Genomic DNA, 22699 nt, shown 5'->3' on the forward strand with positions numbered 1-22699 from the left:
CTGTGACATTGTAACAGTCTTTTTCAGACTAATGGCGAGTCCAAATTTGTCACATGATTCGGCAAATCGATCTATCAGGATTTGAAGCTGATCCGGAGATGACGCGCATAAAGAATCAGTAGTTCACGCACAACACATTGCTGGGTCTTGGTTTTAGCTTTAAAACGAGACAGATTGAAGAAATTTCCATCGTTACATGACAATAGGGAGACACCAGTATTGTTGTCCAGGTCTTCATATGCTCTTTTGAATACATAGGAGAAGTAAATACCGAAGAGTGTAGGCGCTAATACACAGCCTTGTTTTACACCTCGTTTGATGGGAAACGTACCAGACAGCTCATCGTCAAACTTCACCCTTCCCAGCATACCGTCATGAAATGACTGAATCGGTAAGTGTATATACATACACAACCGATTTTTTCATGCACATAAAGGCTGCATTTTTTTTAAAACATTATTATTGTGATATATTCTTATATATGTTTTAATATCTTTAGAAATCAATCTAATATGTGAATCTGCTGCCCAAGAAACATGATTAATAATCTTATTATTATCAATGTTAAAAACAGTTGTGCTGCTTAATATTTTTATGAAAACCATGATGCATTTTTGTACAGAAAGTTCAAAAGAGCAGTTTTATTTGAAACACAAATGTTTTGTTACATTACAAATGTATTTACTTTCACTTTGGATCAAAGTGATGCATGCTTGCTGAATAAAAGTATTCAATTCCTTTATAATATATACTTAAACTTAAAATAATTTAGCAGATATACACATTTAAAAGTACAGTGTTTGTCTTCCAGAAAATGGGCCAAAAATATTGATGACATTTATATGGTCTCTTAAGCTCTGTTCAATAAAATGCTCGGTAGCATAATAATGTAAGAATGTAGCAAAACAGCAATAGCAAGTATCAAATCATAGACACACCCATTGATATCTCCCATCCCAAATTCCTGCTGGAATAGGAAATACATTGACACAGGACAGAAAATTTGATAAACCATTACATGGGGTCATGTGGTTCTAATTCATGCTATGAAAGGAATTCAATCTTTTCTGAAGTGCCGTAAGAGCATTAAAAAGCAACAGTGCTGTTAATCTGCTGATAATTAGCAGTGGGCTCTGAGAAACAGCATAAAGCAGCGAAGCCTTACTGTAGATTTACAGCACACAGGCGACCTCAGGACTGCGGGGTCGACGCTTTCTGTTGCTCGTGAATCACTTTTTCTGAGTGTGGGTTTGCACCTAATTTAAAGTGTTTAACAAGTACAGGTATTTAATCAGGGTATTAGTTTACCCAGAAATGAACAATTTCACATCATTTACTTACTCCCATGACATTCCTATTTTTCTTAATATAACAATATGATTTGAAAGTGAGTAAATGATGAAAAATGCAATTTTGGGATGGCTTATTATCTTGCTTGCTCTCATAAGTAATTAAATGAAAAACAATGTCATCCACAGCGTGCAAACACTGCTCCAAGATGTAACCAGCAAACGTGGGCTGTGTTCTGATTAAACATGTAATCTTGTGGCAGGATCTCACAGAACCACAGCCCAAAAGAATGTCTGGCTATGAACCACAAACCTGGCATATCCGAGTCTAGCCGAGACACATCGAGTGTAGGAGTAACTAGGGGAAGTGTACGGTCATGTGCTTAACAGGATTAAAATGATGTTAATTTGACCATAGTGTCCTGCATGATGTCCCATTAAGCTCTGAGAGAATGGGGCAGACAGCCCAAGTTTTTACCCTACTTTTAACATACTTCAGTGAAGGACAATGAAGCTTTGTGAAAACGTTTAATAGTGGATAACTGACCTCACATTGTTGCTGCTTACAGACATATGTACATTCAAACGCAAGTAAACAAACTCGATTTCTGAAGAAAATTTGCACTCATTCAAAAGTTTGGGGTTGGTAAGATTTTGTAATGTTTTTGGAAAAAGACTTGGAGCTGCATTTATTTGAACAGTAATATTTTGAAATTTTCTATTTTAATACGTTTTAAAATATTCTTATTATCACGACGACAAAGCTGAATTTTCAGCATCATTACTCCAGTCTTCAGTGTCACATGATCCTTCAGAAATCATTCTAATATGCTGATTTGCTGCTCAAGAAACATTTCTTTATTATTATCAATGTTGAAAACAGTTCTACTGCTTTATATTATTGCGAAAACCATGATACATTGTTTCAGGATTCTTAGAAAGTTCAAAAGAACAGCATTTATTTGAAATAGAAATATTTTGTAACATTATAAATGTCTTTACTGATACTTTTGATCAATTTAATGCATCCTTTTTGAATAAAAGAATAAATGTCTCATACTTATCTTACCCCAAACTTTTGAAAGGTAGTGTAAGTGTAAAATGTAAGTGTTGTTTGTCTATATAAAACTCATCGCCAGGCCATTGTTCTGCAGTTTCTGGGGTGTTTTTGGTAGTTCCTAAGTAAGCAACAACATAGTAAGAATCCAAAAAGCCCTGGCACCACAGCAAATGTTTCAACACAGTGTCATAGAGATGAGTTTTTTGTAAGGCAAGTTAAAAGTGTAAGACATTTTTATCACCTGATGATCACTTGATCAGAAAAGTAATAGCACACCTCCACTCACCAAACCTTCCTAAATGCAATTGCCCTCAAACTATATTTCAGTCAACGGCTCTTTATCTAACCCCTGTTACGCCAATATTTTCCTTCAAATGAAAATATAAGTGTAGTTTCTACAGCAGCAGGATTGATTCTCCTGATTCCCGAGGAATGATTCCATCTGAGGTTACATGAAACTCAAACACACCTCTGAAAGCTGCACAAAGGCTTAAGTAAACATTAGTCACCATCCAGACAAAGGAAAACCACGCAGGTGAAATTGCGTCATGAAATTCTGACGAGATGGTATTTAAGTCCATATTTTGACATCTCAGTGATACGAGTCAATAAATATGCTGGAGTACATACAGATTTTTGATCAGTATTCCTTTCAGAGTCTTATTTTTATTCTGTTTTATCAACATTTATCTGTTATTTTATTTTTAAACAAAAAATGGTTCAATCATGCCCATTGGAAATCTAATGCGTTCAATATTAAAAGACTTACCGCGGTAGACAGTCTGGACGCAAGGGTCATCTCCAGGTTCCCTTTCAGGCCCAGGAGAGCAGGCACCAGGATAAAGACTTCAGTCACCTCTGTGAATACCGTCCAATGCTATTGAGAAAGAGAAACCTTTTAGCTATAATCACTACACATTAAAGCCTAACAACAACTAGAGATATTCTGTAAGCCATGTTGGAACTAAAGACCCTGTGATCCCAAGTTTGTGATCTTCTCAACAATATCTCACAATGTTCTCCTATCAGCCAATATACCAAAAGATCTCAATATAAATATCCTGTTGGTCTTTTTACTTTTGTGTTAACTTGTAGGGCTATCATTTTTAAATAGGGAAATCAAAACTTGCAAAATATTCATGATAATCAATAATAAAACATGAAAAAGATTTGTAATAAGATTGTGGATCGTGATCCTGCCAGAAAAAAAAAGTTATTAGTGCTGTCAAATTGATGAATCATGATTAATCGCATTTAACATAAAAGTTTGTAATATACAGGATTATAAATATATATACAGTATATATATATATGTATGTATATATTTATATATGTGTGTGTTTGTGTAAATGTTAGATTTGATTAATCAATTAATTGATTTGACAGGACTAATAGTTATATGATATTATTGCCTAATATTAACTAATTCACATTTTATAGCTCTGCTTTTTAACTGTATGTCAGCAATTGACTTGTTTGTGTCCATTTCTATTTTTGAAAGGAATTTTAGGAAATGTAGACAAAGTTTATACAGAAAACTCAAATATATCTCCTGAGCTACGAAAGAGCAACCATGAAATCATCTTCTGTGGAATCCTTGCATGTGAGATAAAACACCAAAAAAACAAACACACTTTTCCATTTATAACCAAGTTTCCAAGGGGAAAAGCTCTGATAACACTGAGCTTATCATCTGCCAATGTTAAACTCAGGCCAATTTCAGGTCTATTGACGCCTCCGTCCATTTGAACCTCTTCCAAGCACCCGACTTGAGATGTCTGACCAAGTTGATGACTCTGGTAACTGGCAGGCTGTTTCTTTTCCATTAGGCTGTGGTGCCTTCGATGCAATGCAGCAGCATGCAGTATAGATCGATACATAGAAGGAGTGCTTATCTTTAGACCCATTCCCACTGGTGCACAGCAATTACAGGCCTGACACTGACTAGCTAAATCAATTCTAGCAGCATCTTGTCAGCACATGGAGAGAGTGGGAAAGTGTGGCGGGCACTGCTAACGTAACGTTAGAGAAAAAGTGAACGGTAAACATAACACACAACACAAAATCTCCTACAAATAGCAGCAAAAAGCAGTAGTTAAGGAGTTTGAGCGGTGCAGCTTCCAGTAGGCGGGTTTTAATGGCCGTTTCTTTTTCCTTGAGTCTTTGGCAGTGCAGGGGCCACTTTTAAAAAAGGACGAACATCAATTGGGAGCTGGCGCCCAGCCACTTTGTCTTCGGTTCCCTTTGACTGAACCTCCTCTACTCTGTCTATCTCCCTCCCCCAGAACGATGTTGTCTTCAGGGAACAGAGCAGTCCTGGCTAATGCCTCCATGTGCCTCCCAGGGTTCTGCGAACTTGACGCACAGCAGTGCAGGCATGCAACCGGAGGGGGGGCTCGGATTGCAGGATTGTGTAATGTTGGCTGGCAACGCTCCTCGGTTCCAGCACCTTGGTCTCCAAGGCTCAGAGTATAAGGTCACAGAGGAATTCTGAAGACACACTACCAACCTGGGTTGTGTTTAACACTGGTGAACCTGCAGTGATATATGTGTACGCTAAGATTTACAAGATAAACTTGTCAATAGTACAGCAGCTTATAGGGTTTTTCCACAACAATTTTGTTTCCAATGAACCTTTCAGTGGAAAAATCTAAAGAACCCTTTTCCACTATAAAGAACCTTTGGTGTATTGGAAAGGTTCCATGGATGTTAATGGATCTTTATGATGCCAATAAAAATATATTTTTTTAAGAGTGTCTATTGACTGTCTATCTTCTGTGTAACACAAAAGAAGATATTTCACTGTATGGTAAAATAGAGACATTTTTCTAAATATCTTCTTTTATGTTCTGTAGAAGAAAGAAACATGAGGGTGAGTAAAATAATGATAATTTAAATTTTGGGGTAAACTATCCCTTTAATAATCTGGAAATTGTCTGGAAAATATGATTAGTGCTGCTTAACCATCACTCATTAACAATTTTGCTTGTTAGTTTTTCTATGCGGCTTCTATTGAGATTTAATGGTTGCAACGAGGGGTTGCTTACTTACTAAAAACAAAACAAGAACAGATCTAGATAAGGCTAAAGTCCTTCAATTAAACTCTATGGGACATTTTTCCAAGGTTTTTTGTCCATCAGGGAAAAATGTTAATGCCGGGTTCAGACTACATAATATTTTTGTCTGTTACGATAGTCACTGTGTCAGATTATGCGAATTTGACTCCTAAATTCTTGTCGTGTCATGGACAAGAAACACCTCAGACTACACGTTTCTTCCCGACCAATTATAGCTTGCCATCTTTAACGACGCGCGTGATGTCATTGAGACGGTGGAACTAGCGACTGACTTCCGGAAACAAGAACGTAACAAACAGACTAAACTAAAATTAAAATTGAAAATATAAAAATTAAAGCTAGTTTAAATATTAATAAATACCTAAAATGCAATAACACTGCCAACAATTTGGGACAAACTACACATCATAGATAAATAAAGATAAATATTAAAGGGATTGAAACCACTGTAAACCAGGGTTTTCCGGTTGGAACTGAACTCTGCAGGACGGTAGATCTCCAACAGGATTAGGCACTCCTACACTAAATCCAAAGTAATATTGACACTAACCTTGGCAACGCCACTAAATAATCACATCAAATCTTACACGTTAATTGTTCAAGGAAATTAGGTGATTTATGTGTGTTTGCAAACAGAACAAGTCACTAGTTTTACTCTAGGAGAGAAAAGAGGGACAATTTCTGACCACAGTTACTCCACAGGACGTCTGACACAAAACTTGCTGTTTGCACGAGAAATCAGTCAACTGCACTCGTGAATAATAGAAGCCAATCATGTGATCAAACATTATATTGAACAACACAGAAACTTACAATAAGATCTCAGCACATGGAGGGTTAGGACAGGACATTAGGCTTGTCTGTCTGCATTGAAATCTGTCAAGATGCGATGAGGATGAATGTGGTAAACCCTAACTGGCTTCCTGTAAGGCCTTAATGTTTAGTCTATCCTCCTTGTGGTAAAAATAGTTTTTCACACATTCAAACTTCAGCACAAACAGGTCTGACAAGAGGTTTTCTAGCACAATACATTCCACATCAGCAGGCTAAAAGGCGAAATCACCAAGCCGGCTGAAAAACAAGTTTCCCCGCTGGTTAAGACTACAAAGGGTGTGGAGCTGTAGTGAGCTAAAACCTCATAAATGCTGTACGTCAACAACACCTAGTGAACTCTCTTCCACACAATTGGTTATAAAATGTATTTACGCCAATCCACAGGTCTACACCCTTTCCTCAGAAAACAACAATAAGTAATAAACAATCACTCTTTGGATTTCAAATGTGATTTCTATCGTTTACTGAGGAAACTGAGGAAGTGAGGTAAGTATTACATGGAACAAGACACCTCTTCAGAGACTCACTGTTTTTGAAAAAACACATGGTTATCCGTTCTTGCATCTAGTACCCAGGGTACAACAGAAAGTCATATGTCTATCTGTAGAGTAGTGCATTTTCAGTAGGTAGTACAGATACAGTACAGCACTGTGGAATTAGAGCAGCCAAGAGTTAAAAAGGTTTGAGCTAAATGTGAAAGTGATATGACTGCCAATAAGACACTTAACTTATAGACTTCATCTTTATTAGACTGACCTTAAAAAAACTATTCAACCTGCCAGCCGAGATGTGCTTATTTTTAAACAGACCAAACGTAAAAACACGCATCTATCTCTATCTATCTATCTATCTATCTATCTATCTATCTATCTATCTATCTATCTATCTATCTATCTATCTATCTATCTATCTATCTATCTATCCATCCATCCATCCATCCATCCATCCATCCATCCATCCATCCATCCATCCAGTGGCAATCTATCACTGTTGAAAAATAGACCCCATGTAGATTTCCATTATTTATAGACCATACACATCCTCTAAATAAAAATCAACACCATTACACCCTTCCACGTGCTGTTGGGGACAAGGGAACACCTTAGAATGGAGCAGCACATGCTCACTGCTTATTTGGAAAGAACCTGATGCAAGCAACCAGCATCTGTAGAGCATGGCACATGCTCATTTGAAAAACTCTGACTGATGGGCTTTCTGTCAATGGCATCACAAGCATGCAAAACCTCAGAATGTGTGCCAATTAGTTTTACTTCTGACATTTGTACTGTACATGTCAGGCTTTGGTGTGGTGTTTCTTTTCAATAAACAAGATCAACAATACTGAAAAGTCTTTTTGGATATAAATAAATATATTCCAGGACAAAATATTCTCATATTATTCCAATACTGGAATTTTTTCCACATATATATACTTATTTGAAATGTTTTGTTTTATCTCCAACATTTACACTAAACACAAGGAAATTTTGGTTTTACTCACCTGAACAATGTCCAGAACCATGCCAGCTGCAACTGTCCCAAACCCTGCCAGCAGGAAAGGGAACAAAACCTGGAGTCCAATGGAGAAGGACGTTTCCTTCAGTGGAGCCGGTGGCACCGGGCTTTGGTCCGTACTAGTGTCATCACTCTCATTGCTTTGGCTGGCGTTCTCCAGGAGTGCGTCCTCTTCCCTCTGGCCCTTCGCGTTGGCCCGACAGTCGAGGACCACCATGTCCGGCCGCTCGTTCTCCTGATCACCGCGGTCCGGTAAGGAGGTCACCTCTGTGAGTTCGTACTCCCCGGGAGTCTGCGGCACCTCCTCGGGGTTGTCGGGTAGTATTACCGGATGGACAGACCCATTAGAGTGGTGGTATGCCGGCGGCGCCCCCTCCTTCTTCATCTCTATCCTTTCCGTCCCGGTGGACATGTCGGACAGTTTGTCTTGATCTTTCGACCAGAGTACCATGCGGAGGCCTTAGGATGAAAAGTGTCAATTAAGAAGAAATTAAGAAGCTTGAAGGTCTTACTTAAGTTTAGATCAGCCGTTCACCTGATCTCTGGAGATAGTTTATCCCATTAAAGACGGCTGGTGCTGATGAATGAGTCTACAGGTCGAGGAAGAGAGGCAGGTGCGTTCCCCGTCTCCAGGTTTGTGTAAGATCCTGCCTGAACTTGGGTAGCATGCAAATTATGTTCCCCATTCAAAGCAAATTTTCCTTTAAGACAACAACAGAAAGCCGCATGTTAGCCTGTGTGCAAAAAAAAGAAAGAATCCAAGTGAGTTATTCTTCACAAAAGGGACAAAGCTGATGTCCTGTAAGAGCAAAATGTCACAAAAATGAACGAGAAAAATGGGTTCTGAGGGTCCTAATGAACGTCCGATGCTTGTGTCTCTTGAAGGCACCTGAAGGCATCTATATAACTATCCAACCAGCGTTGGGCAGTTGGAGGGCTGGAGGTGTCTCACTTTACACCACGTGGTAAAATGCTTTTTGAAATGTATTTAAAGGTCTCTGGAGCCAGGGTACTGTTACAACTCATTGAAATGGCTGAGTCTGATAAGGTCGACTTGTCACCTGCCAAAGGGAATGACACCTATTATAACTTTTTTAACGATTTAAGCTAAAAAAATCGATCAGATAAGATCTGTTTGGATTAGAATTTCAGATAGATATACTGCAGCTATATCAACCTACTAAATTATAAACTTAAGTTTAACTGCTGCCTTAATTTTAAATTAAATGTGAGAGAAGACCTTTTTTCTACTTTGAATTGAATGACTTAATAAAACCAAGCTAAAAAATTTAAACCCCCTAAAGAAATTGCACATTACAAATAATGAAATATTTTCCACATTATAACATGATGAAAACTTCAAAGTATAGAGGCAGACAGACAGACAGACAGACAGATAGATAGATAGACAGACAGACAGATAGATAGACAGACAGACAGACAGACAGACAGATAGACAGATAGACAGATATACATATAGATAGATAGATAGATAGATAGACAGATAGATAGATAGATAGATAGATAGATAGATAGATAGATAGATAGATAGATAGATAGATAGATAGATAGATAGATAGATAGATAGATAGATAGATAGATGGCAATCAAAACGGCTTCGCTATGCAGTTTCATGACAAACACGTCAAGGCAAGTATGACGGGACTCACTTTGCGCCGGACGTAAAAAGTTCATAAACTGACAATGACGTGATGTACTTTTAAACATGAGTCATGACGAAACATTCTGGGCGATTCTTGAGAGAAACAAGCACCCAGAACCGTCTTTTCGGGACGGCAGAGAGAAGGGAGTATACGAGCCAACAACAATTTGCTCATTACCTCCGCACTGAAACAAAATCCCTACTTAGTAGTCCGATCAAATCCAGCGCAGCATGGGACGACGTAAATTAACACGGCTCGGTGCTACTTCACACGTATATCCTTCAGTAAAGAACGTTTATTCCATTCATGTAAGACTTATTCTACACTTTATACCAATTGGAACAAAGTGGCAAAAACAGTTAGTGTTTTTCAGGGCTAAACAGTGAAAACTTGTGTAAAAGTATCTGGCCACGAATGTGGTTCTGTTGAACACTTAAAAGTTAAACAAGAACCCCATAAAACCCCCATTTTGGGTCTATAAGGTTCTTGCGCTACTATGCGGTTTCGTTTGAATTATAAGTTCTTTCAGTTCTCTAAAAATATTTTACATCATACGATCGGTGATCTGACGTTTAGATGACTTTCTGATGATAAACTATAGCCTAAAGTTCTTTGTGGAACTTCTGCTAGGGTAAAAAAACAAAACAAAAAAAACCTTTATTTTCTAATTGAAATCTTTAAATTCTAAAATAATATATATATAGGTGTATAAACTATACAATTGGATAGTTTTAAATATTTTACACAACTAATGTAGGCTATATTAGACCATGAGTTAATCACGTGTGATTTATGGCTTTTAAACACATTATTAGAATCGAGCTTGTCCAGTGTTCGCATAAAATGTCAACGCAGCATAATAAATAACAAACTACAATTAAACAGATATTATGTGTCATATAAGGTAACAATGTGGTATTAAAAACGCAGGTAAATGAATCACCTCTGGTCCTACCTTGGATTGAAGACACTGCGGACCTGCTGTCATTCTCCTGTCACTCAGGCGGAACTCTGCCCTTATCTATGGTTATGGAGCCGGACCGTGATTAATCAGTAACCTCTCGACTGAGGCTGTCAACTCCGATCCGTTACATTGTTCCATTTGACACGCGCTCGTTCCTGCGCATCTATATGACAGGAGGAAGTCGCTAGGCGGGCGACGCTGACGAACATTTCGAATCCTACTATGGAAAACGCTTAGCTCATGAATATCTAATAGATCTCACAGGCGTTGCTTGGTAACTTCCGGAGCGTCCAGTCACGCAACGTAATTATTATTCATGAACCCAAGCCTTCGCCCTAGTACGATTCGTTCCTTCCCGAACTGACTAGAGCAGAGTCTTATTTTCAGCCAATCAGAAAGCGGAGCGTCACGGTGCTAATTAACATTCATGAGACAAGCCTTCGCTGTAGTAGGCCAAGAAGGGATCGCGTGTGTGTTAATATGTGTTCATTTCCAAGCACCAGGAAGCGCATCTGATTTTAATATAACAAAATGGATAATCATTGAAACTAAATAAGTCCTAGGGCTGTAATACATTCACTGCACCCTAATGCACCCATAGACAATGAATCAATATGAATTAATCTTCATACTAGCGGAAACTACTAAGATAATTGCTATTAAATTGCCAGAATTAAATTGAGTTACGTGTAGCGACAAATAAAATGAATTTAAAAGAAACATCTGTTCTGTGGTAAGGAGCATTAGATCCATTATTAAACTACAGAGAGCACTGCATTTTTCTATTCAGTTAATGCAAAAAAAAAAAAAACTAAACAAAAAAAACCTAAATGAATACTAACAGATTAGATTTTTTTGCTGCCTTAAATTTTAAGTACAATCAACTTGAATGTTTAAGTAATTTCAACTTAAATTACATTAAACTGACTTTTAAAATATAAGTTGAATCTTGTACAACTTGAAAATAAATGCAATAAAAAGTAGAAAATTTAGTTAAGCAAACTTGGCATAACTTATTGATCACATTTATTTACAGCATATTTTTATTATAGATATTTGTATATAATACATGGTAATATAGCCTATGACGTTTTAATGCAGGAATAAAAACATTGACTTAAAGAACCTACAATAGAACATTTTGATCTCATATGAACCCTGTATAACCAATTCAAGAACGTCATAGCCAAAATAATAGGGCTCCAAAGAACCATGAAGAATCTTTATCGTTTAGTATGTGATTTAAAAGTGCAATTATCAAAACTTTTCCTTCTAGTACATGCAACATAAGCCTCAGCACTGAGAAGTCACGCATGGCTTTATTCTGAGAGCTATCAGGATGATAGGAAGCTGGCCAACCGGGACTCCACAACATGCTTACACCCCAAGGCATCAACACGATCCGCAAACTGACCCCTAACAAGATCCCCTGGTGCTCTGTGCTCAGAAGTGCTTCTCAGGGGACAGAAGAAGTTGCTTTGAGAGTTATTATTCTGCTTGCCAACAAGAATGTCTAAGAATATTTCTCATAAATTCCAAAGCTGGCTTAATTCTGAAAACCTTCTAGCCTTGGCTGGGATCTAATGTGTAGGCCTAATTTGTTTATGCGAAATCAAAACCAAGCCCTTTTGTATTTTGAATTTGACAGCCTTGTCTCCTTCTGATAAGGGACGAACACGTTACAAAAGTGAATGTGTTTACTGCCCTGTTGTCTTTAGTGACCTTAAGTACCTGTATTTTGAAGCACGCATTTGTTTACAAGACACTTTCAAAGGGCCGCCGTGCAGTAACATATAACCTATTTGTGTTGTCAGACAGTGTTATCTGACTTGTGATGTCATTTATTGTTGGTGGTTGTAGACAGAGTGAATGACTAACACTAGAAGTGATAGAGTGTGATTATCTTTCACCATTTGTTTAACAGGAATCTTGCTGTATGATTTGAAAGCAGAGTGCACATGCCATTCTCACAAGAGTCAACCAAAGCATGCAGACAAACAAGTAAATTCATCAGAAGAACTAGGCAGGTTTGGAATTAGGTTCAGTCACATGAATTCCAGTAAGTCCGCATTAGCTGATAAAAGGTCAGAGTTTGGTGAACTGCATTAAATTAATAGAATGTAAAGGTCACTGTCTAATTAGAACAAGGCCATAGATTATGAAAAGACAACTGACTGGACCACCTGACGCAGAGACTGTGGAAACTGCCAATGCATTCCCAATACAAGAGAACAGAAGAGAATATAAATCAGAATCTTAATTATAATGCAATTACTGTACAGTATGTGTGGCAGACAGTGAAAAACAGAGTATGATTACACCTATAATTATAGATTTTAATTATGGGGTGACCTGCAACAGTACATAATACACTATATCAAAACAATAAATCAAATGCTGATTGAAAATGTGAACTAGTAGATCTCAATATACTTGTCAGGGGTGGTTGCAGGAAGGCAGAATATGATGAGTAATTCCAACTCAAATTTTAATGACGATAATAAACATACTGGAAGGGAAACACACACTAAATGCAACATAGAGCAAACCGAGAATGAATGTGAGGGATCAACTTATATAGCAAACACAAACGAGGATAATTAACAGAACACAGCTGAAACCAATGAACACAAATGAGGAGCGGGAAACTATGGAAGCTTGTTTCCGCCACAAAAAAAAAAAAAAAAAGATAATTGCGACTTTTTATCTCACAATTGCGAGTTTACATCTCGCAATTCTGACTTTATTTCTCAGAATTGCGAGATATAAAGTCAGAATTGCGTGAAATAAAGTCAGAATTCTGAGATATAAAGTCAGAATTGCGTGATATAAAGTCAGAATTCTGAGATATAAAGTCAGAATTGCGAGATATAAAGTCGCAATTGCGTCTTATAAAGTCAGAATTCTGACTTTTTTTCTCGCAATTGCGACTTTATATCACGCAATTCTGACTTTATATCTCAGAATTCTGACTTTATATCACGCAATTCTGACTTTATAACACATAATTGCGAGTTTATATCTCGCAATTCTGACATATTTTCTCAGAATTGTGAGATATAAAGTCCAATTCTAAGGGGGGGAAAAAAGACGGACTTTTTTTTTTTTTTACCTCAGAATAGTTTATATCTCACAATTCTGACTTTATAACACGCAATTGCGACTTTATATCATGCAATTCTGACTTTATATCTCCCAATTGCGTGATATAAAGTCAGAATTCTGAGATATAAAGTCAGAATTCTGAGATATAAAGTCAGAATTGCGTGATATAAAGTCGCAATTGCGAGAAAAAAAGTCAGAATTCTGACTTTATAACACGCAATTCTGACTTTATATCTCAGAATTCTGACTTTATAACACGCAATTGCGACTTTATATCATGCAATTCTGACTTTATATCTCCCAATTGCGTGATATAAAGTCAGAATTCTGAGATATAAAGTCAGAATGCTGAGATATAAAGTCAGAATTGCGTGATATAAAGTCGCAATTGCGAGAAAAAAAGTCAGAATTCTGACTTTATAACACGCAATTCTGACTTTATATCTCAGAATTCTGACTTTATAACACGCAATTGCGACTTTAAAACACGCAATTCTGACTTTATATCTCGCAATTCTGAGAAATAAAGTCAGAATTGCGAGATGTAAACTCGCAATTGTGAGATAAAAAGTCGCAATTATCTTTTAAAATGTTTTATTCAGTGGCGGAAACAAGCTTCCATACTGAACAAAGAAACATGAGGATAAAAAGTCCATGATGATGACACTAACACAACATAATGGTGACAGTACTACTGTTCAAAAGTTTGAGGTCGGTAATATTTTTGAAATAAGTCTTACCTAGGCTGCATTTATTTGATCAAAAAGTAAAAACGGTAATACTGTGAAATAGTATTACAATTAAAAAGGACAATAGTGATGCAAAGCTGAATTTTCAGCATCATTACTCCAGTCTTCAGTGTCACATGATCCTTCAGAAATCATTCTAATATGCTGAAGTTCTGCTCAAGAAACACGTCTCATTATTATCAATGTCGAAAACAGTCATATTTTTGTGGAAACAAAATATTTTTTTCAGGATTCTTTGATGAATATAAAGTTCAAAAGAACAGCTTTAAACTGCCGTTTTCGACCAATTTAATGATTCCTTGCTGAATAGAAGTATTAATTACTTGCAGGTCTTTGTTGTTTATTTCTCAGTTTATAGCGCATAAACATTTATTTTTTGGGTTTTTTTTTTGTTTTATGTGTTTGGCTACAAACCATTTGGCAGAAATATACTCTTATTATGCACTTAACCTATACTTCTGCAAATCAGATTGAAATATTTTAGAACACCATGTTTGGATGTTTATCACACCATATCTTGTTATTTTCACACCTAGGCACTTTCTAAAACAAAACTGATGGTTGAATCAGCTGTATGTTTAGGGTGAAACTACTGTTAATGGAGACTGAAGTTACATTTATTTTAGGGATGTCACAATCCAAAAAGCCCCAGTTGAAGTGTTCCAAACTCCTGGAGTGTTTTCTCACCGACTGTGCTAGTCAAGTGATAACCTTATTCCCCTCAGAGGTGCCACCTCTAAAACCAGCTTGTGGATTGCAAACCGTATTATCTTTATAAGTGCTCAGAGTGTTTCTTGAAGTGTTTTCACTCCTTGCTGAGGCAGAGATGAGCCAGCAAAACAAATCTATCCATAGCAACAGCATCATGACAACCACTCTCTCCTGGCAACTCTCCGGATATCTCTGCCAGATTGGTCCGCTGTGCCTTGTTTTTTGTCTTACTCTAGGGAATATTCACTTGGATTTGAACAGTCGGTTACTAAAGTGTATAATTGTGTACTTACCTAGCATCAAATCAGCTAAACATTTAAACTGTATATCATGGCGCTTAATATATAACACTGGGAACACAACTACAAAAAAAAGTATACCTTGGATGCACGTCGGTGCCAAATGTGTAAATATGATTACATAAGGGATTTCTCTGTTTTAGAGCAAGGTAAACACACCTCACATTTGCCATGACATTTGGCGCAAGGTCCAATGCCACAAATTGCACAACGGCGTACATTTCAATTGAATTAAAAGTACAGAAATAATTGATTTTACAGATTACGTCTGTTTATTTTAGGTAGTAGTTCACACACCAACTTACAATCAAACGAGAGAGGAAATTAGTGTCATTGGTAACAGTTTACAATAAGATTTTAGTTGTTAACTACATTAAGCTACATAACTAGCACTTACAGTATTGAATGTTTTATTTAATGCATCATGTTTTCCATTATTTCAGCTCTATGAGTGGCAAGGGGATCATTGTAAATAAATAATAGTCTTTAGCTTAAAAATAGACACCCGTTGGCCTTCCTGACATGCCCTGCTGTCAGCCTTTGTGACATGTCTTACTGGAAACATGAACAGTTCGGTTTGCTTACCTGACAACAAACTGAGTCATTGCCCGTATTTCTGCTGGCACTATCTGATCGTGGGGAACTCTGTGTCTAACTACATCTGTGCAGAAACACACCTCCTGACCTTGTTTACCTTGAAAGACCACATGAAAAAAACAGTTTGGAATAATGTTTGAGCTGGTTTAACTGGAAGCAACTTGCACTGACATATCTTAAAATAATGTTTTGTCTCAAGATGTAATGTGTTTTTCTAAGGCACGTTCTTAATGTCCTAAATGAACTAAGGCCTAATCCTGACTTAATCTTAGCCCTGTCTGTGAAACCAGGCAATGGTCATCTTGGTCATCAAATTCAGCCTATGAACAATGTCAGCTTGAAAAAACCCTCGGTCATTACCCAGTCGACAGGAACAAAAATCTACCTCCGTGTGTAGGCTGAGCAAATATAGGCTAAATACCTATAACATTTTGCAAGAGCAAATATTCCAACAGGACAAAGGTACGAATGAATGTATTCACTAGGCTACTGTGATATATTTAAATTATAGCATAGTAACATGCAAAAAATGACACTGAATACCTTTGCAATCACCAAACAATGCTCTGGCAACCGTTTAGAACACTATGAGGTGAGTATTGCACAAGGAAGCGTTCTGAAAAATGTGTTTTGTATATACACTGCCCAGCCGAAAAACAATCGCTGTTTGAATTTAAGTAGGCAGATGCTTAAGAGTCTATGATTGGATCATTATTGCAGTGATTACTAAGTTTCTAGCATGTTATATGTTGAGCAACAGTTCTTCTCAACCTAACTAATGAATCTTGACTGTGATCTTGACCAAAAATGTATGCAGCTTGATGGAAATAACATCACAACATTATTTCCATCAAGAGGTGCATACATTTTTTGGTCAGTCCAGCACTCTGTAAAGTCTCCTCCAGCACATCCCAAAGATTTTCAGTGAATTTAAGCTCAGAGGAGCCAATTTATGTGTGAATATGATTCTTGATGCTTCCTCCCAACCATTCTTTCACAATTTGAGCCTGATGAATCTTGACATTGTCATCCTGGAATATGGCTATGATGTGTCTTCATACAAGGTAGTTTAAGAAAAGAACACACACTCCATCAGTGAGGGTTAGAAGAACTGTTGCCAAACATATAACATGATAATCACAGCAATAATGATCCAGTCATTGACTCTTAAGCATTTGCCTATTTAAATCCAAACAGCTAATTTTTTTTTTTGTTTTTTTTGGCCAGGCAGACGAATGTATAAATATATGCACTGCTTCAAAGTAATTTAATGCTATTTTCTCCTTTTTTCTCATCTGCCAGACATAAAAGAAAAGTCCAATGGTTTAGAAAAGTAATAGCACAGCTCTCCTCAACCATCTGTGAAATTCGGGGCATCTCACTTTCATGAGGTGCTGGATGAATTATGCGCTAACGTTTAATACGAACTTCGAATCTGTAGCCTTAAATATAGCAAGCACCTAATGATAATATTATAATATGCCATTTTCAGACACCATCTCTCATATCTGTCCAGATTTAAAGAGGTTAACACTCACAAATTTAGCCCTACACCATGATTATGACAAACACCTTCTTGTAGATAAAGACATTCTCTTGAATTTGTCTTCCTGCTACTCTTTCCACCCACAAACGCAGCAAGTATTACATAGCCTGATTCAAGCTCACAATCCTATAATCTGATTTCACTGAGCTTCAGCGTGTAGCAGCATGCGTTCTATTTGTATCAATATGAGGAATGAAAATTGTTATATTACACTCCTCGATTTATTATTAAATATATCAGAACATTATTTCAACCCCTGCTTGTTGCAATTAAGTTCTCTGAGACAGCAGAAAATCATATAATGTTTTCCACATTCTGAGTCGCAAGCGTGCTAGTTTAGTGGAGACTGGAGAGAGTAAGCATTTTCCACTTTAGACCGACTTTGCTAGATTTTACCCCATTGTTCTTATGCCTAAACATCATTAAAGCTCTGTTTTAATACATTCAGAGCCGTGCCGCAGATAGCTTAACACAACTAATGTGGAAAATTCTCCACTGAAGCCGGGCACAGGGTGCAAAAGCCGTTCCCGACGGGTCACCCAGTGGCCCTAAGCTCAGCGAGGTCACGTGATCAGAATACTGACCAGGTGGATGGAGCCAGGAGGCACCTGCACAGGAACGGTTGGTTACAGAGTAGCCTGACTGCATGTATCACATCTTAAAAAGGTACTTCAACCCCAGAACATTTCACCTAGGTGCCCTCAGGGCGCCTTCATGTCCAGAATAGGAAGTGATTCACAAATGAAAGTGTAGAGATGTGATTCTCTTTAGCCAAACACCATGTGCCTGTTAAAGAATAATGCAAGTTTGCTTATGAACTCTAATGTAATGCAAATTCTGGATGGTGTGGGCTATTTTTAGATCTTCTAGAGAGTTCTCAGACTCTTCTAGACATGTGAAAACTTGGACTAAGTAGGATATATTATAACCAAAAACTATATTATAATGTATGGCAAGGAAATTCAGTGATTGTAAGCATACATAAACTGATAAACGGTGTCACCAAGTGGTAAACGGTATAATTGCAGCCTTATCAGCCAGTCGACTAGTCCCCTAGCTTTGAGAAAGCGATTCACTTGAGCGAGTCGCTCCAGACGGTTCGTTCGAACTGATTCAAATTCAAGATTATTTCCATCGTTCAAATTGCTCACACTCTGCTAAAAGAAATAAAAAGATGATGGTCTTACCTGGTTTTCCACCACGTTAAGGCTGGTCTGTTGCATTTTAGAGGGGTTTTAGGCACTGTTCAGCTGGCTATTGGAAATACCATCTGGTTGCCTAACGTTACCTAAAAACAAACAAACAAAACACGACAAATGTGGCGCTATTTGTGATAGCTAACGTTACCTCCAGGGTTCACCATTGATTCGTAAACGGAATCAGACTTAAGAAATTGGTTCGAGGAAGATCAAAATAACTTTATCTCCAGCCTCATTTTGCAGATAACGTTAGGCTACTTAAAATTTGTAACGTTACTCACAATGTTCTTCATTCATTTGCACTATATAGGTCGTTCATGAACGTTTCGTTCGTTGTGCGTTTGTCAAATTTAAGGTCTCGAGAGGTGGACTAATAATGTTCGTTTCTCATATTTATCTCTGGTTGCATTTCCTATTTGGAATATGATCAAGTGGACGTGTTAATGTGGTTATTGAAAATAGGCTATTTAACTCTGATATGACATGTAAGTTACACACACACACACACACACACACACACACACACACACACACACACACACACACACACACACACACACACATATATATATATATATATATATATATATATATATATATTATTATTATTTTATTTTTTTTGCTGAAGGAGATTTAAAGATCAAGTCGTTAAAATAATCCGATATTTCCATCGTCCCATCCCTACTTTGCACACAAATTGTTTCGACCAAATCATTATAAAGCATCGGCTCAAACGAACGACTTACGAATCGGACAGCACATGATAAAATTAAAGGGATATTTCACCCAAAAATGAACATTTTGTCATAATTTACTCATTGAAAACTATGAGTTTCTTTCTTCTGTTAAACCTAAAAAAAATATATATAATTTGAAGAATATTTGTAACAAGACAGTTGATGGCACCCATTGACTTCCATAGTCAGTTTTTCTTCAGTAGTCAGTAGTTTTTGTGTTTTACAAAAGAAAGAAACTCATACAGGTTTGGAACAACATGACAGTGACAACATTTTCATTTTTGTGTTCACTGTCCCTTTAAGTTAATTGATGGAGAAATACACATTTCAGACTTGACTGATAACTAATACTGCTATTTGTTCATGATATTTAAGATTATACCTGTTTAAACTAAAAGCCAAGACTGCTTTACTATTTCCTGAAAAGCAGGCCAAGAGACTTCCAAGCAATCCGGAACACAATAACACATCAGCACTAGCCTCATTGTGCAGATAAACTGTGTAGAACCACTGCAGCACTTTTTAACTGCATCTCTGCAGTGTTTTATAGCAGGTCTGAGCGTGGCCGACAGGACCGCGAGACACATTTCACCTCTGCAGAGGTGAGAGAAATCAATAGAGACAAATAAACCTCAGGCCAGGAGTCCACACGGTTAGAGTCGCTCCCCGTTCTGTCAACCACTATCCTGCTCAAGACTCAAATAAGTGAGTCACTATTCGACATCATTAAAAAAAAAAAGAGAGAGAAAAGTAAATCCACTGTTTCTGTCTCTCTCCCCCCCCCCCCCAGATAAGAGTACCATGGTGAATTTAAACCAAGAAACAAGGAAGCAAAAAGACTGGAGACAAAGTTCATTTAATGGCAAAACCACAAGCAATTGTAGAAAACCATGTATTATTACAGTGCTTTATTTTATTGCTATGTGCATCCAAGACACATTATCCTAACAAAATGAGAGCAAATAGCCAAGTGAAAACATTATAATAGAAAAAACATTTAATGATGTTGGCCATAGCTATGATGACTTCCCTAAAGGCTTTTCAACTTCATTTCGATACAAGATACTGCATCTCTGAACTCTGTGCTGACAATGAGTGTGTTTACATGCACAATCTTACACTGATTATGCTTAATAAACCAGCAGCATGTAAGGTCACGTAAACGCATAAATGGTTTCTTTTATCAGCCAAAGGTCATAGACTGTTTAAGCCACAATCCTGGCAGTTTATTCTGTGTGTGTTTGCATATGTAAACCAATCATTTCAAATCTCACATTAATGTTTCTTGCTTTGCCGGGATTTTTGAAAGAGTTGAATTGTTGTGCATGTGAACACACTCAATATCTTTTTTATTAGTGTAGCATTAAAAACCCCATGGAATCATTTTTAGAGGGCATATTCCTGTTCTGTTTTTGATGTATTTCCCATTGGAAAGTAAATTGGGGTAAAACATTTCAAATGTCTTGTCTTTACATTTTTAAAAAGCCACGGAACTCCCAATTTTTGATTTCAGGGGTTTTTAAAGATAAAATACTTGATGCTACTATAAATTGCTGAAGACCCTGTAAACATTTAGAAAAAGGATTGCATGTATGTGCTACAGCAGTGCAATTTAACTTTGACAAGGATGAAACTGACCAGAATGAGTGAAAAATACCAATATTCACCATACAAATCACCAAAATCTGTTCACACATCACCTACACAATTAATGCAGGGAGGTATGCACAATTAATATCACTTTATTAATAATACCTCAGCTGTATTACTAGATGATCATGCTAAAAATAGCAGTAGATTAATTAGCAACCCTGTAAATAACCTAAAAATATCTCAAGACACCGTTATAGGGAGACTGCTGCTACTGTAAATCTGTTTCTATTTCAAACGCCTATATATTCTTGTTTCTAAAGCGAGTGTGGCTGTGTTTGTGCATTTCTTGTTGGCTTAACTCGTTCGGTGGTTGTTTGGTGCTGTTGGCTTTAGGAGGCAGATTGTCGTTGCTGTGCATCTTGTAAAAATGGCATTAACAGCGAGCTTTGTGGAACTAAAATACATGTTGTTCCCTAAAATGTGCTTAGTTATTCCTTGTCAGATATTGTAGCTTATTCATTTGAACAGTCTAGCATACAAGAACCTTGCTGAGCTGACATTAAGCCTGAAACATACTCTACATAAGTACGTACTGTAAACAAACTGTAGTTTGAATTCATTCATGATTGCATTAGGAAATATGTCAGCATTGCCACAAGGGGTGCTATAGTAGGCATCGGTGTAAACGTCGTTTTCGACAGTCATTGAATAGAATCTTGTGCTAGGGGCAGTGTTGCCAGATGTACGATAATTATCGTATTTGTACGATAATTTTGACCTCTGTACGATGTACGATCAATAATGGAAAAAATCCTATAATGTACGATAATTTCAGAACTGTGTGACACTTCAAATGGTGGTCGTTGTAATCATAGGGCTTCTCATTGATCTAGCTGTGGATTCTACGTCTACCGGGGGAAGAACGTGTAGAGAGAGGGAGCGAGAGACCTTGCGTGTGTGTGCTAGTGTGCCTCACGAAGCGCATGTAAGGACCCAAACAATCAGTTGTAAGTGCGGGCGGGCTTTTAATACTCCCGAACCGAATCAGAACCGATACCCCACCCCCCCCCACCCCGTTGGAGATTTCTTGACTCCCAGAAATGACTTTGTGCAGGTTGGGATGTCTGTCATTTTCATGTCGTTTCAAAAAGTTGTTTGTCAATAAATAGCTGTATTCTGTACAGGTTTGACTCGTGTACGATAATTTCTTCCAAATACGATAATTTTGAGCTTCTGGTACGATACTTGGACATTTCCAATCTGGCAACACTGGCTAGGGGTGCTAAAATTTCACATTTTACCTTTAAACCGTTCACATGTTTATAGCTTGCTACCTGAATGTGGATTAAGACAGATGTTTGAAGGAAACTCTACGACAGGGGTTCTCAAATCTGGCCCTCGAGGTCAACTTTCCTGCAGTTTAGCTCTAACCCGAATCAAACACACCTAATCAAGGTCCTCAGGAGTACTAGAAAGTTATAAGCAGGTGATTTTGATCAAGGTTGGAGCTAAACTCTGCAGAAAAGTGGACCTCGAGGGCCAGAGTTTAGAACCCCAGCTCTACGGCCTCCTCTACTGCTTTTGCAAGCCATTGGCCACGATTTCAAATTTGAGTAGAGCTGTGTTTCCCAACCCTGTTCCTGGAAACACACCAACAGTACACATTTTGTATGTCTCCATTATCTGACCCATCTATTTCTGGCCTTGGGCTGTGTTTAACTCCACTTTTAGACATACACTTGTGAACTAAGCACTTCCCT

General features: G+C 37.5%; 1 protein-coding gene across 4 annotated transcripts in view; it reads right to left on the minus strand.

The window, feature by feature from the left end:
* Positions 1 to 10622, minus strand: part of slc41a1 (solute carrier family 41 member 1) — a 30105-nt gene extending 19483 nt beyond the window's left edge. The window contains exons 1-4 of one of the 4 annotated variants that reach the window (XM_081358605.1): positions 10395 to 10622; positions 8311 to 8476; positions 7762 to 8234; positions 3119 to 3226 (exon numbers count right to left, since the gene is read on the minus strand). In XM_081358605.1, the coding sequence (XP_081214731.1) occupies positions 3119 to 3226; positions 7762 to 8226 (573 nt within the window). In that variant the 5' untranslated portion in view covers positions 8227 to 8234; positions 8311 to 8476; positions 10395 to 10622. Of the gene's footprint in view, positions 1 to 3118; positions 3227 to 7761; positions 8837 to 10382 lie in introns of all 4 variants that reach the window. The other 3 variants (XM_081358606.1, XM_081358607.1, XM_081358604.1) reach the window with 3 other exon arrangements.
* Between the last annotated feature and the right edge of the window lie 12077 nt (positions 10623 to 22699).

Source organism: Scardinius erythrophthalmus (assembly GCF_964197995.2).
Source record: "Scardinius erythrophthalmus genome assembly, chromosome: 25".
Classification (NCBI taxonomy): domain Eukaryota; kingdom Metazoa; phylum Chordata; class Actinopteri; order Cypriniformes; family Leuciscidae; genus Scardinius; species Scardinius erythrophthalmus.